General features: G+C 38.7%; 3 protein-coding genes across 4 annotated transcripts; all 3 read left to right on the top strand.

Annotated features, from left to right (window-relative positions):
* The first annotated feature begins 374 nt into the window (after positions 1-374).
* On the top strand, positions 375-7,650 carry LOC127143622 (GTPase IMAP family member 9-like). The gene is made up of 2 exons (XM_051078240.1): positions 375-505; positions 5,194-7,650. Exons 1-2 carry the CDS (start codon positions 484-486, stop codon positions 5,955-5,957), a joined length of 786 nt encoding a protein of 261 aa, XP_050934197.1. The 5' UTR covers positions 375-483; the 3' UTR covers positions 5,958-7,650.
* LOC108897910 (GTPase IMAP family member 9) lies at positions 376-4,282 on the top strand. 2 transcript variants are annotated; one of them, XM_051078239.1, is made up of 3 exons: positions 448-505; positions 1,653-1,726; positions 3,022-4,282. In XM_051078239.1, exons 2-3 carry the CDS (start codon positions 1,720-1,722, stop codon positions 3,987-3,989), a joined length of 975 nt encoding a protein of 324 aa, XP_050934196.1. In that variant the 5' UTR covers positions 448-505; positions 1,653-1,719; the 3' UTR covers positions 3,990-4,282. The 2 variants fall into 2 exon arrangements, with proteins under 2 accessions (XP_018553236.1, XP_050934196.1); XM_018697720.2 differs by lacking the exon at positions 1,653-1,726 and having other exon boundaries at positions 376-505.
* Positions 7,651-9,163: 1,513 nt separating the features above from the next.
* Positions 9,164-20,449, top strand: galcb (galactosylceramidase b). The gene is given in 18 exon segments (XM_018697716.2): positions 9,164-9,355; positions 9,476-9,505; positions 9,507-9,545; positions 9,628-9,691; positions 9,999-10,112; positions 10,596-10,735; positions 12,741-12,779; positions 14,635-14,765; positions 16,038-16,193; positions 16,473-16,597; positions 17,296-17,423; positions 17,678-17,767; positions 17,860-17,949; positions 18,039-18,183; positions 18,713-18,893; positions 19,046-19,209; positions 19,503-19,579; positions 20,067-20,449. Coding segments are annotated over 18 exon segments (1,998 nt in total). The 5' UTR covers positions 9,164-9,214; the 3' UTR covers positions 20,211-20,449.
* The last annotated feature ends 256 nt before the right edge of the window (positions 20,450-20,705 follow it).

The raw sequence follows: 20,705 nt of genomic DNA, 5'->3' as shown, positions 1-20,705 counted from the left end.
AGAGCTGCCAATCCAGGGTATGAAGTGGGGATGACAGAGGTTCCATTCTCCATATTACAAGTTAGTACTATCAAATGATTCTGAAACTGTTATTTTAAGGTAAAAGAGTTACATAGTGTTAGCACTGGACTGGGTGAAAAGAAAAAGAAGAAAAGATATGCTTTAAGTACTTGGTACAATAGTTGGGTTCATTAAGAAACAGCATCTGTGTGAAGGAATGTTTCACATTTGTTAAGTGGTATGAGCTTATTTCCATACATGAAAAATTTACATTTAAACATGACCTTTCACGTGCTTTGTGATTTCAGAAGTATGTGTGTTTAGAAAAACATGCTGTACTTCCTTGTGCTAGGAAATTCCAGTTTAGCAGAGAGAGAGAGGGAACACCCACTTGGAGGTAAGAAAAGTAAAGTCAGGTCAGAACAATCAGCAAGAAAGAAATCATACAAGACACACACAGCAGGATTCTCTCGGCTTTTCAACATGAATAGGGTAAACCATCACGGTAAGAGTCCAGTGTTTTTCTGTAAATTTGATACATTTTATGTTCCTACCACATATTTTACTTTATTAACACATCTTTCTGAACAATTAGAATTTTGATTCCATTATTTATTCATTGTTGGTTTTTTAGTCATCAGAATCCCAGGCTTTGTGTAGTGAATTATGAAGTTGAAGAACAAGTGATTAATGTGAAATTCTAAGGTTAGGGACGATTAAGATACGAGGTGAACTATATTTTGTTCTTCTTGATTAGTGTCTAATCTCTAGTATTGGTTATTGAGCTGCGCTTACTAAGATGTTACAGTAACTTCTTTTAGTAATGTAAAGGATTACAATTTGAAATTCAGTAATAACATTACAGTTACTAATTCATAATACTAAAACAATTTGGGAATCGACTTGTTAGCTATTAGGAGTATGGTGGAAGGTTGATATCATTTAGGTCTTTGTTCGGTAGACTGACCGTTGTGGGGAGCCTCTAATGGTGACTCCAAAGTTGTCTTATTTACACATTATGTCTCATTAAGTGGGTTACTAATGTTAGTGATGGGCAAACCCTCTGTGAGAAGCTGCGAATCAATTTACTGTTTCAAATCACTTTGTTCAGTTCAAAGCTTCACTCGCTATGTAGTTAGTTCACTTTTATGTCTGGTTTCACAATAGTACAAATGCTCTTCATTTTATACAGCAGTAAGTGAACACACCACTATTCACACATCACTCAGCTCTAATTTTTGACTGTCTTCCGTTCAGTACAAAACTCAGCCCATACATGAAGTTAATAGGTCTCCAGCCTGTTATTTCTGTTTTTATTGGCTTCTTTTAATATGCTTTTAACAAGTAACATATTGTGAATTAAGGACTGACAGCAGAACTCTCAATGAGCAGTGAGGAGCTAAAATCTACTCTCAATCAGTGATTTTGTATATTAAGTTCACTTTTAAAACATTTTGATAGAGATTTGTTTAAGACGTCTAGGGTGTGTCACCTCACTGGCAAGTGCCTTCTCAAGTGGTTCTGCATTAATACAGGAGGGTTAAGCTAGCTGTTGATTTGCAGTTGGGTTGGTAAATACATCCAAAGCACTGGGTGCTTGTTTAACTAAACCATACTGTCTCATTTTCTATTTCTACATTTGTTAAATTTAGGAGGTGTGACAATGGTGTGGAGGATGTGGAGTTGCTAGACACTCATTTGACAGAACTGGGCCAACTGATGAAAAGTAATAAAATAAGTTAAGACACTTGTTACTTTAGCTGTGGTGTAATTACTTGTCCAGTGAGTAAAGTAACGAGTAATTAATTACATTTTTCAAATATAATAGTAAAAATAACTTGCCCAACACTATGAATCTGCAGTTCCACCAACCACAGTACAATAAAAACAGAGGTGCCAGCTTTCTGAAGAAGCAGGCTGGTAATACCAATGACAACAGCAGCAGATCCCAATGTTAGTAGCATTTTACCTTTTATAATAAGAGTACAAACACACACACACACACACACACACACACAAAACAAAAGCAAACACAAAGTGGCAGTGCAGGGAGGAAACACCTCCTCTCTTTACTTTGTGTTATCTTTGCAGATCACAAACAGCAACTTAGCAGAAGAGCATGGAAAACAGGACAGAAAACAATATGCACACTGTAATAACATACAGGTCATTTTATGAATCATTATAGGTCTTTTTTTGCAGCAGACATCATGACATTAAGCACAGGTGTTATTAATAACATTAATATGGGCTCTGTTCTATTTAATGGTCCAGGTAAGCCCTCAAAAGCAGCTAAATGGAATTTCATTCATCACATTTTTTTCACTGGTGCCGTGACATGTCAAAAATCTCCTCTATGATCAGAAAAGTTCATTCATGTCTCCTTGTGAAAAAGGTGGTGCAGTTAAGAAAGGTGATAACATGTACTCACAGGGCTATATTAATCCTGAGCTACTGCAGCTGGTTAGCTAACTGCTAAGATGCCCGCTGATCAACATTTCTCCAAGCTAGGCTTGCTAACTGTCAGTATCAACTTAGCTAATGCTAACAAAACAATAGTTCACAACATTAATTAGAGACATATTTATACCATATCAGCTCCTCTCTAGTTATATGCAAAAGTTAAGCTGGTAAATTACATGTTTTGTTGATTTTGCAATAGGGCCAGTATAATTCATCAGATCATACATCAACCTTTCCCTTCAAATTTAGACAGAGAATGCATGTTTTTCTTCTTATAGTTTCTTTTCATTTAATCTTACATGTCACTAAGAAGAAACAATTGTTTGACTTTACAAACCTGTTGGATAACATCAAAAATGCACTGTCATCAAGCTAAAGGCTAAAGGCTGGCATTACTGTTGGCACAAAGGATAAGTGCACTCTGATAATGACTCATGAGCAGTGACTCATCATTCAATTTCAAATATGTGGTTAGCTGAGATTTCTTTTCCATCTGGAGTTTTCACACAGCGTCTAACAGCGCAGCACTGTGTGATGCTGTGTATTTCTGTCTGACAGGGTTCAGAGGTGCCACAGATTCATATGAAAGGAGGATCATTCTAGTTGGAAAGACTGGAGTGGGGAAGAGCGCAGCAGGAAATACCATCCTGGGGAGAGAAGCATTTGAATCAGAACTGTCTCCGTCTTCCCTGACGTCTGAATGCCAGAAAGCCAAGGGGGATGTTGGAGGTCGAAGGGTTGCTGTTATTGACACTCCGGGACTGTTTGACACTAATTTCACTCAAGAAGAAGTGTTGAAGAGGATCAAGATGTGCATCTCTTTGTCTGCTCCTGGTCCTCATGCCTTTCTTGTGGTTCTTCAGTTGGGCAGGTTCACCCAGGAGGAGAAGGAAACTGTCAAGATGATTCAGACCACTTTTGGTGAAGATGCCGCTAAATACACAATGATCTTGTTCACCCATGGAGACCAGCTGAAGAAGCAAACCATTGAGGGCTATATTTCAGAGAGTGCCGACCTGAAAGCCATCATTCGGACATGTTACAGTCAATACCACGTCTTTAACAATGAAATCAAAGACCCTAAACAAACCGCTCAACTCCTGGACAAAATTGACAAGATGACAATGGGTAACGGTGGAGGCTACTACACCAACGAAATGTTCATGAAGGCAGAGGAAGCCATAGAGAAGGAGAAACAGCGACTCCTGAAAGAGATGGAAGCACAGAAGCAAAAGGAGCTGGATGAACTGAGAGCCAAATGTGCATCAAGGGTCTACCGCATGGAGGAGAGCAGGGTGCATATGAGATACGAGTATGAAGCCAGAGCTCGAGCTGAACGATCAAATGATTTCACTGCTGCTCCAGCAATAGCTATAGCAACAGCCTGTGGTGCTGCTATTGGAGGTCTGCTTGGTGTTGCAGGAGGTCCAATTGGTTTGGCAGTTGGAGTTGCAGCTGGAGCAGCTGTTGGCGCTACTGTTGGTGCTTTATCAGTGAGACTGTCAGAGCGTTGTCATGTACAATAAGGAAAGTGGCACACACAGTGAAATAATGCTGTTTATGTTCTGTTTTTTCCAGGCATGTAATATGCAACCTCTTTTTTTGCTGTACAAATATTTTTAGGGTGATTCTCATAATCACTTTTTGTAATAACTGAAATGATTTTAATTGAAATAGTTAATCATCAATGTATTGTGTTATACAATGTCTTGACTGTATAATACTTATGTAATATTATTAAAATTATTAATGCACTCACCACAATCGACTGATATGACTGAATGATTGTACATTGTCTAAATTAAATCATGTTAAACTGTGGATTCTGTTCATTGATGTCTTAAAATGATACATGTGTGGGATAGGAGAAACTGTCATGGCTCAGTTAAACAGGTGGGACTCAATGCATGAAAAGAGACGCAGTTAGAGGATTAAGCAGTTCAACTTTATGGAGACCTTGGCAGGCAAAGAATGTGATAGGCAAGGGGCAAAGTCCATGGGCAGGCTGGAGTTGCCAATAGGTAAGCAGGAGTTCAGGAAAACAGACAAAATGAGCTAGGCCAAGGTAAAATTCAAAAACCAGCAGGGAACAGGCAGGTAATCAAGCAGAGGAAATGCTGAAAGCTACAGCAGGGAATGACTGAAGTGCTATGGGACTAATAAAGGAAATGGAAACAGCTGATAAGGTTGGTGAACCAGGTGACAGGGAACAGTAATTTCCTGAGACAGCTGCTCACTTTAGTTTTTATTAAAAGTTACTGATACAGGAGAAAATAGTGCATTTTTGGGGGGACTATTTTCAGCAGTGGATTAATCTACATTTGGTCTTGAATATTAGGGGTGGCAGAACAGTGTGAGTGGGGCAAAATAAACTACACTGTGTGTTGTCATGGTAATGAAGGAACATGGTCTCCAGTGCAAGAGTGTGTCTCACAGATGTGCTATTCAATTCAATTCACTTAGTGACAATAGCAAGGAAAAACTTCCTTTTAAGAGGCAGAAACCTCGAGCAGAACCAGACTCAGGGTGGGCGGCCATCTGCCTCGACCGGTTGGGATGAGAAAGAGAGAGGGGAAGGGGGAGAGATGGGGAGAGAGACACTATACTTGTTAGAGGGATACATTCATTAGTAAAGTAAAAGCCTGTAGTCAAGTTCAATATTTTACACAGTGGCAGCAGTAAAAGATCAAAAAGCTGTAAACAAAGATGTCCTCTGTTGTATCTCAACAGGATCTCGGAAGCAGAAGACAAATGATGAACTCCGAATCATTTTGGTGGGGAAGACGGGAGCTGGAAAAAGTGCAGCAGGAAACACTATCTTAGGAAGAGAAGCATTTCAATCTGAACTGTCTGCTTCTTCTTGGACATTTCAATGCAAGAGAGATGAGGGGAAGATCGGAGGTCAAAAGGTTGTGGTCATCGACACTCCGGGGCTGTTTGACACTAATTTCACACAAGAAGAAGTGTTGAAGAAGATTAAGACATGTATGTCTCTGTCTGCTCCTGGTCCTCATGCCTTCCTGGTGGTTCTTCAGTTGGGCAGGTTCACCCAGGAGGAGAAGGAAACTGTCAAGATGATTCAGAGTATTTTTGGTGAGGAGGCAGTTAAATACACACTAGTACTATTCACACATGGAGACAAACTGAAGAAACAAACTATTGAAAGCTTTGTTTCAAAAAGTGAAGATCTCAAAGAGCTCATTGAGGTTTGCTATGGGCGATATCATGTCTTCAACAATCAAGTGAAAGACCAGGAACAGACTGATCAGCTCCTGGAGAAAATTAACAGAATGATTCTTGAGAATGATGGCAGGCATTACACCAAAATGATGTTCAGAAAAGCACAGAGGGCCACAAAGAGAGAGAAACAAAGACTTTCAAAGGAACTGAAGGCAGAAGAACAGCAGAGAAAGAACGACCTGAAAGCTGAAGTTGAGAGAGAAATGAATTTAACAGGACAGCCAATGAAACACAGTAGATGTCTTCTGCAGTAGGAGATGGCAGCATTCTGACTATTCAGAGGCAGAACTCAACCAGGGATGTTTTCTATGGTCTCTTGTTAGTGGAACTGTACGATCATTTATCAGACAGGGCAGAAATGAGCACAGATGCTTGAATGCTACATATAGAGCTTATGGTTTATTATGATAAATGGACTGCATTTATTTCTGATATTAACGACCATACCTCAACATGTGTGCAGACTGGAGGAGGATCACCTACTCTATCTCCCAAGAAATACCAGCCGCCACACTCACACTATGTTAACTTGGATATTGGGATTGGTTCTTAAGCTCCTCCCACATATTCTAGCAATCTTGCTGACTAGGAATTCCATGCATTATTTATATGAAATATGTGTTTGTGTGTTAGCTGATGTGGATAGAGATGCTGTTACACTTTGTAAATTAATTACTTGTATTTTTATGTGCTGGACAATTTGTTCTTATGAACTGGTGCAGTATGTGTATATTGTTACATTGAGAGGTTCAAGGTGCAATAAAAAAAAGACATAAATAACATAATAAATGTGTGTTTGCTTATGGTCTAAGGAATAAACAACAAATGTTAAAAGTATAAATATTTCACTCATACTTATACTCATACTAAGATATTTCTTAAGCAGCCAGCAGCATTGATCAGATTGTCCTGTGTTTCACATATTTTTTTATGTTATATTTTTAAATGTGTGTTATTTGTTAAGGTGCTGAAATTAAGTGAAGGTGTGTATTGCTTATTTGATCCAAAAAAAAAAAAAAAAAAAAAAAATTAGCCAGTCATCTGAAACATAATGGTTACAGACACAAGTCAGTTCATGGCCGCGACAGAGTGACAGAGGGAACAATGATATGTTCCATCACAAAATTAACCAGTTCAACTATATATTCATCTGCTTTTATTTACTTACAGGCAGTAGGTGATTTGTTATTTCTTCAACAGCAGGGTGCAGACATGTGTTTCAGTTTTGTCTGCCTCAGTGAAGAAAGTAAACACAGAGTCAATCAATATTTATGTAAATGTTACCAGCCTTCTCTAGAATACTCTTAGAATTGAAGTAAAAATATATAGTGGTACCTCATTGTAATATACATTTTAACATTTTGCACAAACTGAACTGGAAGAAAGGCATTTCAGCTTTAGTTGTAGGTTGATCAGTCTGACACTGGATGGATGGAATTGAAGTTAAAGTTAAGTTTAATTTGACTCATTAAACTAACTAACCGGCATCTTGATGGACAGTAGCTGTTTAACGTAGCACAACCACACAGCAGCTGTTGGTAAGATGATGTCTGTGGATGAATGACTCTGAATTACAAACAGTCTGCTGGTAAAGTTCTCTAGTTACCTGTATCAGGTCTCAGCTTCCTGTCAGACATAATCGATGAACCACATGGATGTATTATAAGATCAATATATGTATGATGAACCACTGCACTGTGTGCCTGCAGTAGGTGGAACCAAACATTGTTTAGGTGGACAGGATTGACATCTGGTGGCTGTGCCCTTTATTACACCTCACACAACCAATCGAAAGTCTGGTAAACTGGTGTATCTTGAAAATTCTTTACAGCAGATGTTGTAGCTGTAGATGTTATTTCTGGCATTGTGTTAATCACTTTATGTCTTTTTAATTTAAACATGTATCAGACAGAAACTGTTGTATTTTGTAGTACACTAAAGGCAAGCTCTCACTGTATGAATATAAATAAATAAATAAAACAGAAAAAAAGTTCATATTGTAATGTCATGTAATTTCTGTTGTAAAGACATGATCTGAACTGCGGTAACATATGTTTGTGCATTTTCCCCTCAGGTGAGGGATATTTTTCTATATGTCTTCAATAGAAATCATTTCTATTTCCAATGCAAAACAGAATCTTTGGAATTATAAAACGTTTCTGATGTTGGGGGGTTCATGAGTTCATGAAACTTAAAAATCTTCTTATTAATGTTATTTCTTTTTCAAATATTGTCTTTTTTATTTTTATAAATGCTAAAGGAAGAAAAAAGATTGATAAACTAACTTGTTAGCTGGAAAAACCTGGAAATTATAGATGTATTTCTGCATGAAGTTTATTTATTAACAAAATCCATTTTTTCAATTTTAAAAACATTTGCTAAATTTTGTTACCTAAGAAGAGTAAACTTGAAACATAAGATTATGATCAAGATTAACTTTATTGTCTACCTGAGTGGAAATTTGTCTTTGGCTTCTCATCCAACACAATTTACACAATGACATACTCTATACATACACACACACTCTTAAAAAAACATGCAACAATACAAACAATAGTGCAACAAGCAGATAGCAGCAGTATCAGAAAGCAGGTCTTATAGATAAATAACACAGAGTCAGTCTGTGTATGGCATAAAGAACAGCAGCTCAAACTATGAGTGTAAATGGTGTGAAGTATCTGCAGTTATGTGTTTAGCCTTCCCTTGAGCTACATGACTATTTAAATTTTCTGCTACTTTATGCACCTTGTTCACAGTATATAAGGGGGAAATGTTGTAGCCTACTTTTTCCTTCATTACATCTATTTGACCATTTTAGTGTTATTAATCTCAATCTACAAAAACTGCTAAATAGAATTAACAAATACTTTATGATCTCAGCATATTAGCTCCATCTTTATCAGCCACACTCTGTGTGATGAGTAGCTACATCTGCACCATAACTAAAACAGCATTTTGAATACAGGACGTTTACTTGTAACAGATATTTCTTACGTATTGATGGTATTTCCTCCTTTTCATAACAATGCAACAAAATAAAGTCCCAGGAATAGGTTTTTTTAAAAAAAAAAAGAAAAAAGGATGTACAAAATCTGTTTTTTCAAGCAAGACATATTTATTTGAAGCTTTTTTGTTTTTTATGTATTTGATTGAGATGCCATATTCCTTGATCATAGAAAGTGGAAGCAAAAAGCAAAAGCAAAAGATTAACCAAATAAACAAAAACAATGTCTCTGTCCTTTAGTTCCAGTGTTGTTGTGTGGCCCCTGAAAAACTGTTGTGAACACGTAATCATAAAATAGGTGTGAGATAGTTTCATACGTCAGACCACAAAAATCACAGGAATAACAAATGTTTAGCCGCCCAAACTTGAACAGCAATTAATTGTAATGGATCCTGTGGTTGTTTTGAGAGCACGCGACCGCTCAGCAGGGCTGTCATGTGACACACAGAGGGCGTGAACGTGCACGCAGCCACTGCGCGCAGCTTCCAGGGACCCGCGTCTGTGAGGATGGAACAGAAGGTGGTCGCGGTGATTGTTTTATTCCTCACTTTGTCTTTAGGTTTCTGCTCGTCACACACTTATGTCTTGGACGATAAAGCCGGGCTGGGGAGAGTTTTTGACGGAATTGGAGGTTTGAGCGGTGGAGGGGTGAGTTCAGCCTGTTTTTATCTACTTCCTGGTTCGGTAACGTCCACAGGAAAGTAAGCAGCTAGAACGTTTCTGTTATCATCACCGTTGTTTACTAATGAAACCTTCGACTTCCTTCAGGCGACGTCCAGGTTACTGGTCAGTTACGACAGAGCCATACCGCAGCCAGATATTAGACTACCTTTTCAAGGTAAGATATGAAGCAGGTCAGGCATACAGTTGAGTTCAAAGTACGTGGAAACTCATTCCTGTGTCTTATTTCCTGTCTTCAGCCTAACTTTGGAGCCTCTTTGCACATACTGAAGGTAGAGATTGGAGGTGATGCACAAACCACTGGTGAGTGACATTTAGTAACACTACAACCTATTTTAAAAAAAATATTAACTAATATTTCTGTGTGTTATTTGTCGGGGAATAGTGGGAAATTCAATTCAGTTCAATTCAATATGCATAAAACCTAACAATATGTGCTTTCACTTCCACTGTACTTTGTTTCATAGGCCTGCCTATAAAACAAAGTACAGTGGAAGTGAAAGGCAGAAGACATTTGGCCTTTTTTGGGGGGCGATGTTAGGGTATACAGAACAAGGTCTTTTTGCTGCATCATGGTTTTGACTTTACTTTGGGCTGTTATCATTTTCAGATGGAACAGAGCCATCTCACATGCACTATGAGAATGATGAGAACTACTTCCGAGGCTATGAGTGGTGGCTTATGAAAGAAGCCAAGAAGAGGAACCCAAACATCACACTCATTGGTGAGAAATCACTCATCCGTAGTCATTTCTTCCTCTGCTGTACACCCTAATGAGGTCAGAGAAACAGCTGATAAAATAGAAATCAAAAGGAAAGGCAGATCAAACTGAGACCAGTTTTTGATCAAAACATGACTTCATTAAATGGATATCAAGAACTTCTTTGTCGACGTACCATGGAGGCTTTTTTAAATGCCTTTAGTTACATGTGATTTGAAAACATCTGGCATGACCAGTTTAACAAGCCTCGGGGAACTGTTCATCTTAACTGTATCACAGACTTGCTAGGCTTTAGTTTTACAGCTTTAGTGAGTCTAACGTGAAGTGTTTTCATAATGTTAAGTAAGGCTGATAGGAAATGTGGTCTTATTGGGCATTCAGACTGAAAACAGCTGGGGGAAATAGTTTCATATTGATATTGTACATTAGTGATACACAAGATATCCTCAGCCTAGTATGTGTGTGTTGGTGTGTGTCTTCCTGCAGGTTTGCCCTGGGCATTTCCTGGTTGGGTAGGCCATGGTAAGAACTGGCCCTATGACTTCCCAGACATCACTGCAGCATACGTGGTGAACTGGATCCTTGGTGCCAAGCAGTTCCATGACCTGGACATTCAGTATGTTGGGGTGTGTACTCACTTACTTAAAGGCTCATTCCTCTTCAAGTGCTGTGATATATAGAGTGGAACTGCCCTTATACAGTGGTAGCACTTATACATGCCACACCTCCACCATGGTCTGGCTGCTGCACCCCAGCAGGGTTCCAGGCTGTTCTCTTTTCTGCCACCAGGCGTCACAAAGTCGCTCCGTCATCATTGCTCTGTCTGGATGCAGTGAGGAGAGCGTATTCAACCACGTATCTCACAGTATTTCATATCATATGCCAGATAAAAGGGTTTCATATATATATTAAGCATGGTCAACACAGTAGCACAAATCATGGAAATATTAATCAGGATGTAGGCCACAGTTAAATAGACAACTTCTCTGTGAAGACTCATTTTATAACCTCCGTAGCAGTCATTTCATCAGCAACCACCCTGCAGTGACTGTTGACTAACAGGTTGTATACTGAGGCCAAATCTACTGCTACGTACATGTAAACAAGGTAAACTATATTTTAAGTTTGGCAACTTTAAAATACACTTCAGGAGGCCAAAGGGGAGGAGGCAGGACAGGGGTTTGACAGCTGTGTCTTACCACAGCAACACAGCAGCTGAGAGTGACATTAGAGCTGTGGTAAATCATTCCTTCTTTTCCAATCTTCTTTTCTGTTGTCTTATAACAGAAAATGTATAGATGAGAGCAACTATACACAAATTCACCTGCATTAAATCACTGTATATGAGATCAGAGAGGAAGGAGGCATGTAGATGGCTATTAAGAGTACCAGACTGTGTTCTCATGCATCCGACTGTGCATTGTGCTCTCTGCAGAGGACTGACAACTTTCCTCTCTAGCGTTTCTAAGTGATATTAATGTTGGTGCCACTGCTGCAAAGTTTCACTGCTCGTTTTAGAAAGGTCACCGCCAAGAAATGTGCTATTATTTTGACAGTGAATCATCTGTTTCTTTCTGGCTGCTAGTGGTAGTGTTAGCTACTGCTATGAGCTTGTCTACCGTCCAAAGCAAGAAACAACCATAAGAATCCCAATTTGAATCAGAAACCCCAATTTCAGTGTTATGATAAAAGCCATCTGACTGTAGGTTTAGAACCCTCTCATGTCCTGTTGCTCTGACCACAGGGATTACTGGGATAAATCCTGAAGGACTAGTGGACTGAAAAAAACAAACATGAATAACAAAGCTTATAGGAAACTTAAGTAAAGTATGATGGTATCATTATTCTATAGCCATCACATTGTGCAATTAACATTTACTTAACAATGATAAGTTAAACCAGATTGCTGTCAATTGTTACTTTAATCTAGAAAATGAATGGTATCCAGCTCGCCATGTTTGGCATGTTTCTGCCCTTATTTGCATAATTTGGGCCAGCACCCCCACTGTTAATAATATTGTACTTAACCATGATATGATGCTGTGAAATGGAAACAAAATAGCATAATTAAAAAGAAACAGGTCAAGAAACATGAGCAGTCAGATGATTAGACAGGAAGAAAACAAACACACAGGTCAAATTTATTTGGAAGTGAAAATGAAGGTGAGCAGTACAATTTTTACTCAAACTGTAAAAGTCCATCACAGTTTACAGACCAACTTACTGTAGCCGTGCACACACAGTTTTCCTGTGAATTTAGGGGTAATTAGTTACATTAGGGGTACACTCACTTTCAGATTTACCTCCAAATAAAGTAGTTTAGTTAATCTTGATGACGTTTTAGCTTGTTTACAACCTGTCTGAGTGTCTTACTGCTCGTATTTCTTGATCCATCTCACCTTGTTAATGTGACATAAGTTGAAAAAATGGGAATTCATTTTAATTGCTGCTAATTGGGTGACAATATTTCAGGTAAATGTAGGTGCTATTATACAAATCAACTTTAAGTTCAGCTTAATGTAAACCTTTTGTATGAAAAAGAACATGTAATACTATCTTGATTGCTGCAGCAGATTGCAAATGAATTTGGACAAATTTGCTGTGTAACAAATTCACTTTTTATCTCTTTAGATATGGAATGAGCGAAACTACGACAGCAAGTATATCAAGGTAATCAAACTTCAGATTTTTCAATGCCTGTTCACTGATTTGACTGTCAGATGGTAGTGCATTATGAGTAAGCGAAGTCTCAGCTGTGAATTAAGGAGAAAAACAGCCACTGACATTGAGTTGTATCCCATATGAGAGAGACAGTTTGATCCTCAGTAGTTGAGATGATTTGAAGTACTAGCTGGGTTCCTCTGAGAGCATGTCTTTGTTGCCAAGGTGCTCCGGAACATGCTGGATAAAGTTGGTCTAACTGGTGTTGGCATCATCGCAGCAGACGGTGATTGGAGCATCGCTAATTCTATGATCGTTGACCCGTATCTAAATGAATCTGTTGAGGTGATTGGGTAAGTACAATTGGTTTCAAGTAATATTCAGAGGTGGTGTGAAATTAAACCATTCAAACTGTTGCTGCTCATTTGACCCACTGATAGGACAGTTACAATGTAAGGGCGTGATCTTCACCATGTGCTGTGAGGTCACTAAAGGACAAGTTGATCCCTCACAACTCATTGAGAAAACATGTGATGCGCAGCTGGTGAAATGTCAGATGCATTTGGGTGGGTCTTTGACACTTGGTGAATTGGGCTTGCACTGCGATTCCTTCTTCCTCTGTAACTGCCAGCTGAATGTTTGTGGCTGTTTTTCTGTTAAAGAATGAAAAGTGACTGTTCAGTCATAGACTAACTCAATAAGCTGTAAATGTTTATGCTTCTATATATTACACCCACATGCGTGGCTGAGTATTTAACTACGCCATTTTACCATCAAAAATAGGTCACTCATTTTTATGTTATAAACTGTATGGTATGTTGCTGCCATCATGTAAAAACAAAAAATACAATGTTACATTTTTTCTTGGCTCACTTTAAATCTGTACCAGTCAGTTCGCTAAAAGAGTAATGTAGATGATAGCTGGCTGCATTAGCTTTCTTGACTCACTTAAAATATGACATGGATAGTTACAGTATATGAGCACACGCCACAGTTAACAGGACTGTCATAATCCAAGATGGCTAGCTACACTAGCAGGTGAATCCACTGGAGTCAGTTGAGCAATATGTGGGTTCTACTTTGTTGAATGATGACTTAATGATTGAACTTCATCTGCCTTTATATCCTGATAAAGATGTTTACAGTGAAGCCTATACACCGATCAGCCACAGCATTAAAACCACTGACAGGTGAAGTGAATAACATTCATCATCTCTTTACAATACAAGTAAACCTTGGAACCTGACATTCATCTGGATGTTACTTTGATACATGTTGGGTGGCAGCACACCCTCCCATGTGGTGCTCCAACCACACCACAAAAACTGCTCAGAAATGGCTCAACGAACTCGACAAAGAGCCCAAGGTGTTGACCTGGCCTCCAAATCCCCCAGATCCAAACCTGATTGAACATCTGTGGGATGGACCACAACAAGCCAGATGTTGGAGGCTCCACCCACAGGACCAAAGGGATCTGCTGCCAGACACCACAGGACACCCTCAGAGGTCCTGTTTCCATGTCCTGATGGGTCAGAGCTGTTTTAGTGACACAAGAGGGACCTATGCAATATTATACAAGTGGTTTTAATGTTGTGGCTGATCGGTGTATTTCACACATGGAAAAAGAACAAATTTACAGTCTCTGGAAACTAATCGAATTTAGACTTTCTGAAGTTTCTGAGTCGGTAGAAACCAAAAGAGAGCTAAAAGAACCAGACTTAACTTTCATCAGGTGGACTCCAAATGAACGCTTTACATGATTGCAGCAAACATTATAAGGACAAAGCACGTCCCAGTTGTCACAGCTGTGAATCCATGTCTTCTCCTCTCCATCTACCTGTGTGACTGTGACTGGCTCCACCAGCTGCTGCGGTACACTCTGGATAAAAACGGTCTGGAGAGGGTCAGGATCATAGCCAGTGACAACCTGTGGGAGCCCATTTCCCTGTCTATGCTGCTAGACCCAGAGCTCAGCAGAGCTGTAGACGTGATAGGGTAGGATCCCTCTCTGAGCACGATGCTTGCAGGTGCTGTAACATCAGCCTGTTGTTGTGTTGTCTGTTTCTAACTTGTACTTGTGCCTGAAAAGACTGAGCTATTAACAAGAGACAAATGCAGCTATTGCATTGCTTGTCTTCTCTACAAGACTTTGATAATATAGTCTTTACTTGCATGATATGATACAATACTAACAACAATAATATGCCTGTAATAACAGTATATGTTGATTTGTGTGCTTTTGCATGAGTATCTTTTCATTTGTTTGTGGTTTTTAAGCTATTAGAGATGAACAATGATCAATCCTATGTTCTGTGGCTGCATTTCACAGTAGCACGTGGTATGTGTTATTTATCTGTAGACTCTGTAGATTTCTGGTGAACTCAGTCACTTCAAGTCCAACTGAATTGAAATGTCATGTTCATATATGGTCTGTCCGTCTTAACTTGTGTTCTCCTTCGAGAAAAAAAATCTGAAACCAAAAGGGAAGAATTTCTATTTTAGATTTTAAAGCAGTAACCTCAGAGCTGTGTCACAGGCACAGCAGACAGCCCCACTGAACCAGGCAGCAGCACGCTACATAACACAAGAGCCACTGACTCTGAACAACAACCTGTGTTAGGTTTTCTGCTGAAGATTAGCTTGTTGAACAAGCCACCGAACAAACATTGATCAGGGTAAAGTCACCTGTTCATGTCAGTTTGCAGGCTAGATAGCTCATTAGCTGCAGCTGCAGCAAGAATGTCACTTGAGTCCAGTTAGATGCTTCTGTCCTTCTCACTCATATTTCATTCATACCACTAACAACACACTCACACTCTGACATTATGTCCGCTACTGTCAATCAAACACAGACACACCCCTACAACTATTAACAATACATTAAAAAACATGTTGACATTATTTTTGACTGCATAAAGTGCTATAAAGCGATTTTAGCTAGACTTAAAAAGAGCATTACATAAAAAATGATCATGGACTTTTCTTCCCTGTAGGTTTTATCCACCATCTGATTACATGTTAATTAATGCCTCAGTCAGACATAAACTCGCACATGAAAAGTTTTTTGCTTTGTATTAAACCAATATTAAACCTGTATTAAACTAATTTGTGGTTTCGTGTGCTGTGGCTGCTAGTCCACACCTAATATCTCCCAGTATGTGAGCACAGATATTGCATCTCCAAAACTTGATACCCATGTGTTTACAGAGCTCTGTTATCTTCTTATCATACTACATTTATCTTGTGTGTTGTTTGTGTGATGTCCAGCGCCCACTACCCAGGCACTAACACAGTGATGGAGGCCCTGAAGACACAGAAGAAGCTGTGGTCATCAGAGGACTACAGCACCTTCAATGACGAGGTGGGCGGAGGCTGCTGGGCTCGCATCCTCAACCAGAACTATGTCAACGGAAACATGACTGCGTAAGTAAACACACAAGTAAATACACCAAATGACTGGCATCTCCAATCAATTATATTCATTAAGAATGTAGAATTTATTTGATTATCCTGAAATTTCTGCTTGTAGATAATGTAGTTGAACTCATTTAAACATTTACTCATTTTTTACTTAATGTTTAAGATGTAAAAAAAAATCATCAGTACAGAATCAGAGGCTGTAGTGAGGTTAGAAGTGACTCTAACTATCCAGGAAAAGCCTGTCTGCAGCTGTGTGATTGCTGATAGTGAATGCTCTTCTAGCACCATCTCCTGGAACCTGGTGGCCAGCTACTATGAGGAGCTGCCATTTGGCAGAGATGGCTTGATGACAGCTGAGGAGCCCTGGAGTGGCAACTATGTGGTAGAATCTCCTATCTGGATCACAGGTCTGCATTATATCCTGCATGTAGAGACAGATGCTGAACTAATATGAGACCTGTTATTGAAAATAAAATAATTTGTGTAATTATTATTATTGTGTTAATTATTATTATTGTATTAATCTCAGAATTAACCAAAACTAGTCATTTTGCCATGAGTTGATCTCATATCAGGGTATCTGCAAGTTATTAAAACATCTTAAAAGGTCTCAAATTAGATTTTTTTTTTTTTCCCATAGATGATTTATAAGGTTGAGTCAGCTATTCACAAAAAACATTAGAACCGGACACATACTTTAAAAAAATCTTTATTGGAATAATTTTGTCTTAGTTAAAAGTAGATATATTTTTTTTTCTTCTGCTATTTCCTCTTTATATTAAAATGTTTCATGCTTGATTGTTGCCTCTCTTCTGACTTAGTACGTGTTACAACCAGAAGACTGGCATGGTACAGAAAGATTAACGAACCTCATTAAACTGAACCTACAGAGGGGTGATAGGAAAACCTTCTGAGTGATTTAAGAGTGACTTAGTGTCATAGTGGACAATTATAGGACCTATCTGACTGATCATTGTAGCTCTTAAAGAAATTACTTTGTTGTGATAAGAATATCTGTAAAACATATTTTAAAAAAAATATTGGTCTTCAGAAATTGTTTAATAAATAATTGGTACAATTTTCTGCTGTATTGTTTTCCTTCCAGCCCACACCACACAGTTCACCCAGCCAGGATGGACCTACCTGCAGACTGTTGGACATCTGGCACAAGGAGGAAGTTATGTCGCTCTTACTGATGGGAAAGGAAACCTTACTGTTGTCATAGAAACCATGGCAAGTTAGGCTTCCATATTTTCTGCATTTTTTTATTTACTGTTTATGAGTGTAGCCATTCAGAAGATAGACAATAGAACTACATTGCAAAGTCTCAGTGTTCATTTTTAAGCTGCCATCTGTCATTTTTCAGCTGTTTCCTGTGTAGGTTTTGTTACAAATACTAACAAAGCAGCAAATGCACTGACTATACACTATTACACAAAATCACTAAAACTGCTCTTTAAATACACAATTGCTTGTTTCCTTTACAGACTCATGATCATTCAGTCTGCATAAGACCTCCACTGCCTCCTTTCAATGTGACTTTCCAGAATGCAACTTTCCAGCTGAAGGGATCCTTTGTAAGTTCCTCTGAGATTTTCATTAAACCGCTAAAGTTAGTGAGTGATTCTCTTGTCTTATTCAAGGTTATTTGGTTATTTATTTTTTCTAGGCTTCCATCAAGGAGCTCCAAGTATGGCGGTCACAGTTTAACTTCAAGACGAAAAAGCCCTCCTTCTTTGAGAAACTGACTCCACTGAAGGTAAAGGGACAAGTTAGAATTAAGGTTCTTCTAGACCAAGTTTAGACAAGGTCTAATTTAAATGTCTTTTACATGTTTTATGATGTTAGTTATTAGATGGAACGTTCACCTTGAATCTGGCTGAAGATGAGCTTTACACATTAACCACAATTACAAAGGGACAAAAAGGCAGTTACCCAGACCCACCTCCTTCAGCTCGCTTCCCTAAAGTCTACAAGGATGACTTTAATGTTGGTAAGTATCATGAACAGAACCCACATGTTGATTAATTCCTTGACATCATTTTTATGTAGTTCTGTAGTTTGACACGTTCAGAGAAATGACCAGTGATGGTTACAGAACGTCATTACGTTTGACAACACACCTACATTAGATACTGTCCTGAAAAACACATGGAAAATTAAGGAAATAATGAAAACACTGAAAAACATTGTGTTGAGCTTGAGAGGATCTGCCAGGAAGATTTGGATAAACTGGCCAAATAGAGGCGTGAATGAAAAACTTACAGACTAACACAAGACTTGAAGCTGTAATTTCTGCCTGGTCTGTATTTGTATTTCTTTTTACAGATTACGTGACCATGGTTGTGGTAATAGATGGTCAATGCACTTTAAAACACAGAGAAATACCATACCAGCCTTATGTCATTGAATATGTCATGAAAAATTCTGTCTTGAAATCAGTTGGAAGTATAACATGAATTATACCAAACTACAGGTGCCAAATTAGCACACTATTCTGTTTTTGTATCATCCTTCTGTAGGAAACCCTCCCTTCTCTGAAGCTCCAAACTTTGCAGACCAGACAGGGGTGTTTGAGTACTACATCAACCTGACTGACCCTGGACCTCATGTCTTCACCCTGCGACAGGTTGTAACGGAGAGACCCATCACATGGGTGTCAGATGCTGACCAGACCATCAGTGTCATAGGAGACTATCAATGGTGAGAGGATGGTACCTCAAAGTTCCTTAAAGTGTCCATTTTCAGGACCTAATACCCAGTGACAGTAACACTTTGCAAACATGGCAACTTAACTGTCTAAAATCCAGGACTGTGTCAGTTTTCTATCCATCTGTGTTGTTGTTGTGTTATAGGCAGAACCTGATGGTTACATGCGATGTGTTCATGGAGAGTGTTAAGACGGGTGGTGTCTTCATAGCAGCCAGGGTAGATAAAGGAGGCCAGTCAGTCCGCAGCGCTAAAGGAGTCTTCTTCTGGGTGTTTGCAGATGGCACCTACAAAGTTACCAATGATCTCGGTCAGTAGGATCACTCTTTTCCTCATTACACATCTCACTCTTAACTAAAAGACAAAGCCAAGAGTTCTAGGCTGCAGCATGGGTTTAATTGGTTGACACATTACTTTAAAAACATTTTTTTGCATTACACAAACAAAAAAAACAAACCAAAAAAAACACACAGCACAAAGAAATCTCCAAATACATCTTCAAACGTCCAAACCATCCTATGTAGAACATTAAATTGCTTCTGTTATCAGTGTACCTCTTGTCAGTGTGTGGTCTGCTGATTTGTTTTCCTCTTTTGTCAACAGCTGGTCAGACTGTACTCGCAGAGGGTCAGTCTGGTACCCAAGCATATGGTTGGCACACCTTATCACTCACTGTGAAAGTAAGTGAAGATTTTAGATCCTTTCTGTGGAAAAATGTTCTGTTTCTTTTTCCCTACAGTGTGGGTTCAACAATGTGATGAAAGTCTTCCACAGAATTTTGGTGTACAGTTACAGTTTGGCTGCTGGGTTTCTCTGTTCTGACTGATGTGTCGTAAGAGGGACAAGTCTAAGAAGGCTCTATGTTTATTTGTATCTATATTATTCTTGGTCAGAATGGTTGTGCAGCATCTTAAATTCACATAAATTAACTTCTTTTTTGAGTAAGCAATCTTGTATAATGTTGTTCAGCAGCTGGTTGTTCATGTCGCATAGTATGTTAACCTTTTAGTCCCTTCTGCATGCTTTATAGTCACATCCATGTGACTGACTGTCAGGATGAGCAAGCAGCTAGTCTATAAAGAATAATATTGTTTGTAATAAAGCAGATAAGTGTATGTAGTAAAAGTTTCCTCTGCAACTTGTCACTGTGATGCCTCTGTCCTACAGGGCCAGTATGCGTCGGGGCAGCTGAATGGATACCCACTGTGGAAGAATGCTGTGGTACTAACTCCAAAGAATGGCTGGGCTGCCATAGGAACACATTCATATGAACTAGCTCAGTTTGATAACTTTGCTGTGGTGGCAGAATAACTGTGAAAGAATGATTTACACTACTTTCTGTTAATATTCTTATTAAATTATTGACTTGATTAATGCATTGATTTGATACTTGATACAGTGTTGAATGTAGATTAGATTTTTTTTTCTTTATAAAGATTTAAAAGAATTGGACGGGCACAGAATGACTGAAATAATTGTCAGTGATTTTGCACTATGATTTTTTTTTTATGGAATAAAGGGATTTTATAATAAACTGCTTTTAAAATTGGTTTAAAGCATTTGTGGAGTAAAGGACAACAGGAATGAAAAAGTAAGCATATAGGTAACTGAATGAAATTCTGTGTAATGAAACCTAATTTCCAGCTGTTTTCAATGAAAACAACTCATTGTACTATACAGACTCTGCAGTAAATGTGAAGGTTGAGGTCATACATACTTACACATCATTTGAAGAAATTATGAGCACTGGTTAGAGTGGGATGTAGAATGGCTTCCAGGACGCTGTGATTAAAATGAATAATAGCG

This window comes from Lates calcarifer, linkage group LG19 (genome assembly GCF_001640805.2).
Source record: "Lates calcarifer isolate ASB-BC8 linkage group LG19, TLL_Latcal_v3, whole genome shotgun sequence".
NCBI classification, from domain to species: domain Eukaryota; kingdom Metazoa; phylum Chordata; class Actinopteri; family Centropomidae; genus Lates; species Lates calcarifer.
The sequence above is the reverse complement of the archived record's forward strand: the minus strand, read 5'-3'. Positions and strand labels throughout refer to the sequence as shown.

Coding starts and splice junctions, on each gene's coding strand:
- LOC108897910 (XM_018697720.2), top strand. CDS start 484: ATGAATAGGGTAAACCATCACG. Junction 506..3,021: donor GAATAGGGTAAACCATCACG/GTAAGAGTCCAG, acceptor TCTGTCTGACAG/GGTTCAGAGGTGCCACAGAT.
- LOC127143622 (XM_051078240.1), top strand. CDS start 484: ATGAATAGGGTAAACCATCACG. Junction 506..5,193: donor GAATAGGGTAAACCATCACG/GTAAGAGTCCAG, acceptor GTATCTCAACAG/GATCTCGGAAGCAGAAGACA.